Source organism: Diabrotica virgifera, chromosome 2, assembly GCF_917563875.1.
Source record: "Diabrotica virgifera virgifera chromosome 2, PGI_DIABVI_V3a".
Lineage (NCBI taxonomy): Eukaryota > Metazoa > Arthropoda > Insecta > Coleoptera > Chrysomelidae > Diabrotica > Diabrotica virgifera.
In genome coordinates, this window is record NC_065444.1 from 20,865,586 (window position 1) to 20,877,207 (window position 11,622).

An 11,622-nucleotide genomic window follows, 5' to 3' on the forward strand; every position below is an offset into this window, starting at 1 on the left:
GTAAATCATGCGTGGAGTGAGGCAAGGCTGCATTTTGTCCCCCCTAATTTTCAATCTTTACTCTTTACTCTGAAAGAATATTTATTGAAGCTTTGCACGAAACTGAAAAAGGTATTGTACTAAACGGGTACCGGCTAAATACCGTCAGGTATGCAGATGACACCATAGTATGTGCGGACAATCTAGAAGACCTACAAGTCCTCATGAACAAAATCACGTACTACAGTCAACAGTATGGACTCAATATAAACGTAAAGAAAACAAATCTTATAATCGTCAGCGGGAAAAAGATAACAGAAGGTCAACTATATCAACCAAACCCCCGTAGAAAGAGTGAGGCACTACAACTACTTCGGAACCATAATAAATGAAGAATGGACCAACAACCAAGGGATAAGAGCGCGCATCGGAAAAGCTAGATCAATCTTCAACCGTATGGGCCTTTTTCAAGAGCCACAACCTTTCTCTTGGTATAAAAGTAAAAATGCTGAGATGCTACGTCTTCTCTGTCCTTTTTTATGGTGTTGAATCATGGACCTTGAACGAAGGAAAAAAAAATTTGGAACATGGCGCCCGACGATGATTGTGTGTCGGAAGATGGTGATAAAAATAATAATAATAGTGGCAATATGAAATGTTGTAATACAAAAAAGTCCTCAGTATGTGTGTGTATAAATTGTTTATCGATTTATCACCAAAGTTGCGCAAAAAGGTGTCCAGAAATCAAGTTTTTGGATGAAACTAAAATAACATGTTGTCAAGTGGTGAAAAAACCGGACGACAAAAACGATAAACAATTAGTGTTAGCAGTTGAAAACAAGTATTTAAGGGAACTGGTCGATGAAGTAAAGGATAAAAATAAAATTTTAGCCCTAAATAACGACATGAAAATGCTAATCTCAAATGTAAACAAACTTTCGCGGAAGTGGCTACTACACCTATCAGCAGTGTACCAACTTTTATCAGACAAGTGCCTCCAAGAAGTGTACAATCAAATATAAGAAAACCAAACGTTTTACCAATGGAACATGAACAAGGTAAGAAGGAACCTCAAAAAAAGGTAAATAGCGAACAAAAGGAAAATGTTAGCGAAGATACATCCGCAGAAGAACGTGAAGACACTAGAGAAGAATTTCAAACAGTGGTTAGAAGAAAACGACAAAGAAAAACCATAGGTACGGGGAATAGTTTCAATGATAAAGAATTGGAGTTCTCAGGAGGGGAGCGTAAAGTATGGCTCTACATAAATAGAGTAAAAAGGGCCGCAACTGAAGAGGTGATTAAAAAGTATATTAAAAATAACGTGGAGTTTGAAAACGAAATAGTACAAGTGAAGGAATTACCATCGGATGAAAATCGATTAAAAGCGTTTGTCGTAACAGCATCTCTCAAGAAAAAAGATATTTTATATGATCCATCTTTTTGGCCTAGTGGTGTAGGAATAAGTCGTTTCGATTTTAACCGTCACAAGGATTTTCTAAGTGGGGGGAATTTTGCAGTACTGTAAAAAATAATCACCCAAAAGTGACACAAAAAAAATTCAAAACATAGAGTAAAACAGGATTTCTGTAATTGTAATTTAGTTTTTTTATGTTGACGAATATTTAGCTCTGCGTATATGTATGTGTCTATGTATATATTGTATGTACAATTTTCGAAATAAATATTATTAAAAAAAAAAAAAAAGAAGATATGTGCCGAAAATTGGAAGCCTTTGAGATGTGGCTATATCGGAAAATTCTTAAAATCCCATGGACTGATCGGGTCACAAATGAGGAGGTCCTTAGAAGAATGGGAAAGAACCGAGAAGTACTAACCACCATCAAATCTCGAATGTTGGAATACTTTGGACACATTATATTAAATGAATCCAGATATGCCTTCCTACAAACTATCTTGCAAGGAATAATATTTGGAAAGCGAGGTCCAGGAAGAAGAAGAACATCCTGGTTAAAGAACCTCAGAACCTGGTTCAATACATCTGTGCAGCTTTTCCACGTTGCTGCAGATAAAGTGAAGATTGCCATGGTGATCGCCAACATTCGTCATGGATAGGCACATCAAGAAGAAGAAGATTCGACATGTCCAAAAAGTTGACAGAGAGTTTTTACCTATTGCATTACCTAGTAATGTTCATAATCTGCATAAACCATCACTTCTAGCCCCTGTGGATCAGGGAGCCAGATCATATCATCCACCATAAGTAACTACAGGATGGGAGAAAGCACTCCCCTCCCCATGGGATGTTTTGGCCAAAATCTCCTCTCCTTGTAGGGTAGTTAGAACCAGCCTATGTTCCAGCATTACTTTGATACAGTTGCATAAGATAGCGGATATCCCTTTTGATACTGATGCATCAGTGGTAGTGCATTACTAAATGCGCCTTTTATATCCAGAAAAGCAGTCAACGCAATCTCTCGATGATTAATGGAGAGACTAATTTTCTTAACTGCCTCGTTCAGTGCTATTTTTGTTGATTTTCCTTCTTGATAGGCATACTGGTTTTCACTGAGTGGATGATTCCATGGCTTTTCCTTAATATATCTATGAAGAATTTTTCCTATTGCCTTTAACTGAAATGATATGAGACTGATTGGCATGTGTAACTAGTGTTGTCTTGTCCTATCTTTACATCACTCTTACAGTTGTTAAAAAGTCTTTGGTACCTATATAACAATTACAACATAGTGCTATGGTAGCTGTAAATAGGAAGCTGGTAACTTTGTTAGGATGGGCAATAAACTGTCCAATCCTTTTTGTAGTATGGTAAGAAATATTTCATCCTCACCTGAAGTTAAATACAGCAAGGTGCTTTACTTATGGCCCACTTTACGATCTTCAGTTTGATGCTTCTTTACCGAGAATTTTCTAGGATTTTTAGGTCATCCTAGGTTTCCTGCCTGAGTCTGCTCATCAATAATTGTTGATCCTGTGAAGTGGTTCTGTAAAAAGAGCTTTCCTTTTTACATTAGGTAAAGGTTCCATCCCAAATTTTAAATGTTTATTTTTGAAATTTTTGAAAATAAAAAAATAATAGTGTTCAATCAAGTTCAAGATTCATAGAGAGAATATTTTTTAGTTTTATATGTAGTATAATTGGTTGCCTATATTTAATTGGTCAACAGAAAAATGTCATTGTCATGAGTTTTATCATAGAAGAGTGAGTTTTATCATCTGTCACTGTCACGCATTCACACTGATTCACCTTAGACAAGGAAAAAAGAGAGGACGGGTAACACTCATTTAACACACATGTTCCAAAAGTGAAGCCGGTTTTTGGTTTGTTTGTCACCAGAAACATGGCGGTCACGTCAAAAATAACAATGGGTTGCCAGTGGTGGGTGTTCGTTGAAGGTTAAAATTTCATAAAAAATAAAGTAAATCATCATCTAAAATTCGTAATAAACACATATGTATGTATTGAAACATATGTACGTAATATGAGAAACTTAATAAAACATTTACCGTACACAAATTCTTCATTTTAAATACATTTCATGTTTTTATTTTAAATACTCAATGCATAACAATACCCCAAAGATACGTCGATGATCAAAATCTCTGGTGTCAGTTTGGCTTCACTTTTGGTCATAGGATTACTCGTCCTCTCTCTTTCCTTGTCTAAGTGATTCACACTTAGACCTTGTCTAAGGATTCACACGCATTCTAAACTAAATAACATGATATAACCTTAAATATTGTTTCTGTTTTATCTTTTATATGGAAATAAGATTGAAATAAATTAGAATCATCATGGGTAAATTAGAACTAGTACAAACTCTAAAAAAAGATAACGGTAGAGTGTGGAATCTCGACTGGCATCCTAAAGGAGACAGTCTAGCCTCCTGTGGTGAAGAAAAATCCATCAGAATATGGACCAAAGACTTGACTGGCAAGTGGTCCAATAGGGTGGTACTAACAGATGGCCACAAACGTACAATAAGGCAAGTCTCTTGGTCACCATGTGGCAATTACTTAGCCTCTGGCAGCTTCGATGCAACAACCTGTATATGGGATAAGAAAAGTGGTGAGTTTGAATGTAATGCAACTTTAGAAGGACATGAGAATGAAGTCAAAAGTATAGCTTGGTCGAAATCGGGACATTTATTAGCTACATGCAGCAGAGACAAGTCTGTGTGGGTTTGGGAAGTAGCAGATGAAGACGAATACGACTGTGCAGCTGTATTAAATGCCCATTCACAAGACGTTAAAAAGGTAAATAATTAGTTCATTCCTGAATAAAAAATAATAGGTTTGTGATACTTCAAATGATATATCACTTGTGATAGTGTGATGAAGTGAACCTTTTTTATTGTCTATTTAGATTTTAAGTATGTTTGTGCGTATCTTATATCGTTTAAGATATATCACTTATCTTTTATTGTCCGAGTATGAATGCTGCCTTAGAGGTATACCAGCGATTTTTGTAGGATTGCATCTCTAAAAATTCTGTACTTTTCTCCAGGAATAATCCATCCATCCAATGGCACTACAGCCCAAACTTCTCCAATCATCTCGATTTACTGCTGTCCTTTTCCAGGTTTTTGGCATCAAAAAAAAGTTTTTTAAAACATCATCCAGGTTCTCTTAATTTCGTCCATATCACGAATTATTTCACCCTTCTTATTTTTGCATAGGCTAGTCTTCAGTTTGTACCCCTGTCTTAAATGTTTGATAAATTGGTACTGCATGTTTCATTTTCCTTGAACTCTCTCTCTATGTTTAGTATCTGTTGGTTTTCGTACTTCCTCTTTTTCTATCTACATAGTTTATCTGCTCTTCGTGTTTTGTTCTCAAATTCTGTTTTTCTCTCTAGTCCGTCTGACTATGAGATTAGTATGTGCTTCCAATTCCATTCACTGCATCGTTGTAATTCACTTTTTCAAATTTCTCATCGCAAAACTAATTATTATGGTTCCAAAAAAAAATATGATCCTACTTCTCATGCATGCAAATCAGTTACCTCATGAGAGAGATTTCTTTAACTTATGTATCAATAGCTTAGGTATGTTTGAAGCACTAAAATACTAAAATGCAAAATGACACTTTTGTCTAAATAACTGCGTACTTACCTATTTATTGTATTCATGTATATTTTATTTTCATTTGTAATTTTATACACGGTGTCCCCGAAAATAGTGCGTTCCTTTAAGGTATTGATATAAACACCATGTAGAATAAAAAGCCTACCTATAACATTTTTTTCTAAAGTTAACTGTTTACAAAAAAAATTACATTGTTCTCCATATAAGCGAACTTTTATTTTCATTAAATTAAATAATTTGGCATCACTGTACAAAATCTGTTTGTGACATGGTTATTGACACCAGAAAAATGTAGGTCAGACAGGTACAGGGTTATTCACTATATTTTGACCCCGTGTAAACTGCTTTATTTACAGAATTAGAAAAAAATGTAAAATACAAAAGTTATTCGATTTTTAAATTATGATTTTTTGACATATATATCGTACTAGTGATGTCATCCATTTGGGCGTGATGACATAATTGACTATTTTTTTTAAATGGGAATAGGGGTCAAGTGCTAGCTCATTTGAAAGGTTATTCAATTCCCTATTCAGTAAAATAAACATTAACATGATTAATTAATTATACAGGGTGCCCAAAAAATTTATAATTTTAAATTAAATTAATTGACACAAAAAGAAGAATTGTAATGTATTTAATTTAAAATACATTTTAATGCTGTTAGAAAACAGAAATAAAAGTTTATTGCACAAATAAACATTGATTTTTGCTTAAATTCAATGTTCAATCTGCCAAGAGGCAGATGGGTGGCAACTTGAACATTGAATTTTAGTGAGAAGTATTGTTTATTTGTTCAATAAACATTTATTTCTGTTTTCTCACAGCAGTAGAGTGTATTTTGAATTAAATAAATTACATACATTCTTCTTTTTGTGTTAATTCATTTATTTAAAATTTTTTTTGGACATGTATAATTAATCATGTTAATGTTTATATTACTGAATAGGGAATTGAATAACCTTTCAAATGAGCTAGCACTCGACCCGTATTCCCATTTAAAAAAATAGTCAATTATGTTATCACGCCCAAATGGATGACGTCACTAGTACAATAAATATGTCAAAAAATCATAATTTAAAAATCGAATAACTTTTGTATTTTACATTTTTTTCTAATTCTGTAAATAAAGCAGTTTACAGGGGGGGTCAAATAGTGAATAACCCTATACACAATTTGTTTGTTTGTTCAGGAGAAATACAGGGTTTAATGTAAATACTAAAGGCCCATGCCCCAACTATTTTTGAATTGTGATTGTATATTTTTAGATTTTTGTTTACATAGTTGTCAGATTTCATTTTGCATAACAAAATGTATTTTAGTTTTTTGGCCAAACGGTTGAATTTAGAAAAAAATGACTTTTTTGCTCTACATGGTGCCTTCTACCTATACCTTTAAGGAACTCACTATTTTCGGGGACACAATGGTTTATAATACACCTCTAAATTCAAAATTTGTTCTACTTTTAGGTAATTTTTCACCCTGAAAAAGATCTACTAGCATCAGCATCTTATGATGATACAATCAAGCTCTTCCGAGATGATCCCAATGATGGCGATTGGGTCTGCTGTGGGACCCTAGCAGGTCATGAATCAACAGTTTGGAGTATAAGCTTTGATAAAACTGGTACTAGACTGGCCTCTTGCAGTGATGATAATACAGTTAAAATATGGAAAGAATACCCCCCAGGTAATCCAGAAGGAATTGCTACACAGGACGGAGACTCAGCATGGAAGTGTGTTTGTACGTTGTCGGGACATCATGAGAGAACCATATATGATATACATTGGTGCCATTTAACAGGCTTTATAGCTACAGCATCTGGAGACGATGCAATTAGAATTTTCAAAGAAGAAGAAGGATGTGATCCTAATAGCCCCAATTTTAATTTAGTCTGTGTGGTTGATAATGCACATAATCAAGATGTTAATTGTGTTACTTGGAATCCTGTAGTGCCTGGATTATTAGCCTCTTGTAGTGATGACGGAGAAATTAAAATATGGGAATTTAGGGAATGATATGATTTTGTGATAGTTTATAAATATTAAGTATAAAAACTGTGGTATAAAAGTGTTTTTTTTTTATATAATAACTAATGCATAAACAAAAAAGAAAATAGACAAAGCAACTAAAACACAGGAGGTAGAAAAGATAAAATAAAATTGTTTCAGTATCCTGACCGATTATCAATCATTGATACCACTTGTGGATATTTCGGAGCCAGAATGTTCCTCTTCAGCCTGGGCATCATCTTCTAATGATCGTGCCCTGTATTAAGAGGTCTAGATAGTTACCTCCAGACACTAGGACACAAACCTTGCTAATTTTGCAATAACTGTGTTAACTTAGTGAGTCTTATTTTGGCTTCCAGCTCAAATTCCAAGTCAATAACACACACAGAGTTTAAAATCAAGTGTTTATGCGATAGTGAACTCCATATATGCTGGGATTAGACTGTTTTCTTCAAAAAGACTTTGCTGGTCTGCCTGTGGTCTCCATTCAAGCAACTTTTTGCCCATCTACCATCTTTCACTCTTGTGACATGTCTTCATTTTCATTTTTGCCTGTTCGATAATGTCATCCACTTATGTTTGTCTATGGACTTCCTTGTTTCTTAGTATATTTCTCAAGCTTATTTCAATCATGTATCTGTCCATTTTAATTTTCTGCTTTGTTTTTGTGAGAGTAAGTTTCTGCTTTGTATGTGAACACACTGGTTAAAATGTTTCCCTTTTTAAATGGATTGGGACATTATGTTTATTTCCCCAAATTCTTCTCAAACTATACTTACTCTTTTGAGCAGCTGACATGTCTGGTTGTCTTACATTAATCTTATTTTGTGGCCTAACTACACATACCTATCCGCAACTTCTAGGGGCAATTTCTTGATTTGTATTAGCTCGTTGGAGAGAAAATTAATTTTTGTTTCCCCATAGTTTATCGATCAACCCTCTGTATTACTTGCTCTGACTTCTCTTAAGTGGTCTGGTAGACAAACAAAAATGTCAGTGACTTTTTGAAGATGGTTTAGTTTCTGTCTATTGATGTTATATATTTTGAACCCCACTCTTAATCATTTAAATGCATAATAGCTATTATGAATAGTTTTGGCCACAAAGTATCTCCTTGCTACACCCTTTGCCAATTTTTCATAATTTCAAATAATCACATTCCTATGAAATATTCGGCATTCTGATTGATAGAGCTTTTCAAGACAGCCACTGTTTCCAATCCGTCAAATGCCTGAGCTCAACAAAAATAAGAACCAGGGGTCTATTATATTCAATAGACTTTTAAATTCGAGCTTTAAGGCACTGCAGATGGTCATTTGTTCCTGGCCTGATTGAAACCTATATAAAGATGGACCTAAGTAAGGATAAGGCTACTGGACTACTGTGTTTATCGTGCTACTCTACAGTAGACCTGGGGTCTGGACATCGACACAATCAGCGATAAAAAAGTTAGTCATTTGAACGCTATTGTAATAGAATGCTGCATTTATAGTGGATAGACAAAGTTACCAATTTGAAGTCCTACGCAGAGTTAATAAAAGTGAAAGTTGTTCAAACTATTAAAAAAACTTGAATATTTTGCACATACCATGAGAGGATTGTTACAGACTGCTAAGTACAGTTTCATTATGGAATGCAAGAGATGGAGGAAACCTCTTGGTTGCAAAATATGAGAGAATGGCCATGATGACATCCAACCTTCAATAGAACTTTAAAATCCTTGAATTCACACTAAGAAAAAACATGTTCACACCAGATGAAATCACTTGATTTGTTAGAGTGACAACTGCTAGATTAAGCCCCTAGTTTATTTCAGTTACATTCAGTTCTGAGAAAATCAACAAGATGGAGCTGTGAAAACACATTTATAAGCAAAGTCCAGATGGATTGAGAAGAGAAGGCAGGCCCAGAGCAGACGGAACACAATGCATAAGTGTTAAGAGTGCAGAATTGGAAAACCAAGGAGAAATAGAAGCTGATTCCAGATCAAACCTAGACCCACTATGGGTTGTAGAGTCAATGATGATGATAAATTTTCACATTCAGGGTTTTGTATATAAGATACAAACATTAAAAAACTAAAACAATAATTTATTAAAAACATTTAATAAAAAACTTAATACAATACTTATTTCTTTCCAAATTTGTGTTGCTCAAACGCTGGTGGTAGTTGTGTTATTATATTCAAAGGATGTACTTCGATAACCACCAACTCATCTTCATGAAGCCATTCCAGATGTGCCAAATGCTTGTACTTTTTAATTGAATTCATATTAAAATTTTTGGGAACATCATTATCATTTTTTTTAATAACATCTGTAGAATATTTTTTTGGAACTTTGGGTTTGTTTTCAGTAGTTTCTTTCTCATTCTTTTCCATAGTTTCTTTCTGGTTTTTTCCAGTAGTGTCTTTATTGATGATTATTATATTACTGTCATCTTGTAGCATGATAATATTTTCTCTTCTAGGATCAAAAGCAATGTTTCTGATTGGGTACGGCCTCGATTTCCACTCACTGTTTTCAAAACCTCTTGAAAACAATGTAAAATGTTTTTTAACAATGTCATACTCTATTAATTTACAGTCCGAATAAACCACCACTAAGTTTGTAGATGAAGGATGAATGGCCATGGCAGTAGGAGGGCATCTGTATTTGGGAAGTTTACAGTGATGCATCCATTCTTGTTTCTTTGCATTCCATGCAAACACTACTATATTACTGTCAGGATCGCCTACGACTATATATTTACTACACGAACTAACAAGTAGAAAAGTTATACATGTAAATATCTCATCACACGGAATCACTTGGGATATGGAAACTCTCTGATCTAAAAGCTTATAAATAACAATATTTCCTGTGTTTTGACATGCAATTAGTTGTGAATTATTTGGGGCAAAGGCTACTAGTAAACATGGAATATCTTTATTTTCCAGGTCATCTACTTTTATAAGATTGGGTGTTTCTTCGTCATGTATAAATTGGAATAGATTCACACCTTTTGCAGTACTATATACGATCCATTTTCCATTATTAGATATAGCACAAGAAATTATTCCTTCTTTATCTTCTTCACCATCATCATTTTTGGTTACCCTTTTCAATTCTAACAGTTTTTTTGGTTCTTCTTTCAAAGCAATCAATCCCCTAAAACTGGCATCAACATTTTTGCTCTTTCCAAGACTCCATAATTCGATATGCTTCGGAAACTTTAATAATAAATAATTTGAAGATGATGCAACGTGAGCACAAGGGTTTTGAAGTAACGGTGGTAGTTTAAGGAGAGTCTTAGGAGGATGATAACTGCATGCTAAGTAGCTGTCTGCTCCTCCAGAATATAGTTTGTTATCCAACAAAACAAGTGAATTCACATCGTGTTCATGAATTTTTCTTTGGATACTTCTAACCCACTTTTGTGTACCACCCTTGATAGTGACTTTTTGATAAGTGGTAATGGTTGGATCAACTCCTGCACAGTATAACTTACTTTGGTCACTAGATAACGTAATTGACAAAATATCGGCCTTATGGGACTGATAACTTTCTATTTGGGAGCCAACTTTACCATCCCAAAAAGACAGTTTTCCCCTTGAGTCTCCAGCAATCACTGTAAAGTCATCAGTTATATCGATACACCACACAATAGTTGGCTTGTTGGTTTCTACTCTTCCTGTTGTCATTTTGTGAATAGCATGACCAGACTGTACATTCCATATTCTAATGGCATCAATGCTTCCACTTGCAATAAAGTCACCAGTGGCATCAAATTTAAGACACATTATTCGCCCTTCTTGTTTATCTAAGAATTTTTCGAAATATACTCCATCTTTATTTACGCTAAATATATTCAAATACCCTTGTTCTGTTCCAATAGCAATTTTGGAATTAGTGTTATTAATATCTAAGCAATGGGCTGCCTCCCCAGTAACTGCCCATCGATTTTCTATACAAAGTTTAGACAAATTGTACTGGATTAACAATCCATGGAGTCCTACACTAAAAAGTCGATTATCACACCACACAATATCTTCTACACTAAAATTCTCTGTGCTAGGGGCTAGTGTTCTTTCTAAAAGCCATGTTTCCTGTAGGTTCCATATTTCTATAGTTGCGTCTGTTCTACATAAGGCTAGCTTTTTGGTGGAATTCTGAATCTTCATACATCTAATTCCTTGAGGTTCTGGATTATAGAATCTAATATTATGGATTTTACACTGTGCCATTCTAATTCTTTCTAGTATCACTTAAAATATAGTTTCCTTACATTATCTTTTAGCATTTTTGATTATTTGAAATTTTTTAACCTCAAATTAGCACACGCTTTATTTTCTTCTTCTTGTTCACACACAATCGACTTTTTTCTAAAATGGATAATCCGCAGCTGCTCATTATCTATGTGATTCAACAGTTTTCTCTTAAACAAAGTAATAGTTAATAGCATATATTTATTTTTCTATTATGTACAGTAAAATCAAGACTATATTAAAAAAATAAGAAAATGAAATTTATGTGTGTATTAAAAAAGAACTGTTTGAACCGTTTGAACAAAGCAATTTCTTATCT

At 34.1% G+C, this 11,622-nt stretch overlaps 2 protein-coding genes across 2 annotated transcripts; one reads left to right on the top strand and one right to left on the bottom strand.

The window, feature by feature from the left end:
* The first annotated feature begins 3,229 nt into the window (after positions 1-3,229).
* Positions 3,230-7,115, top strand: LOC114326495 (probable cytosolic iron-sulfur protein assembly protein Ciao1). The gene is made up of 2 exons (XM_050643441.1): positions 3,230-4,215; positions 6,515-7,115. Exons 1-2 carry the CDS (start codon positions 3,754-3,756, stop codon positions 7,061-7,063), a joined length of 1,011 nt encoding a protein of 336 aa, XP_050499398.1. The 5' UTR covers positions 3,230-3,753; the 3' UTR covers positions 7,064-7,115.
* A 2,012-nt stretch (positions 7,116-9,127) lies between these two features.
* LOC114326494 (U3 small nucleolar RNA-associated protein 4 homolog) lies at positions 9,128-11,404 on the bottom strand. The gene has a single exon (XM_028274888.2). It carries the CDS (start codon positions 11,280-11,282, stop codon positions 9,186-9,188), a length of 2,097 nt encoding a protein of 698 aa, XP_028130689.2. The 5' UTR covers positions 11,283-11,404; the 3' UTR covers positions 9,128-9,185.
* Positions 11,405-11,622: the final 218 nt, after the last annotated feature.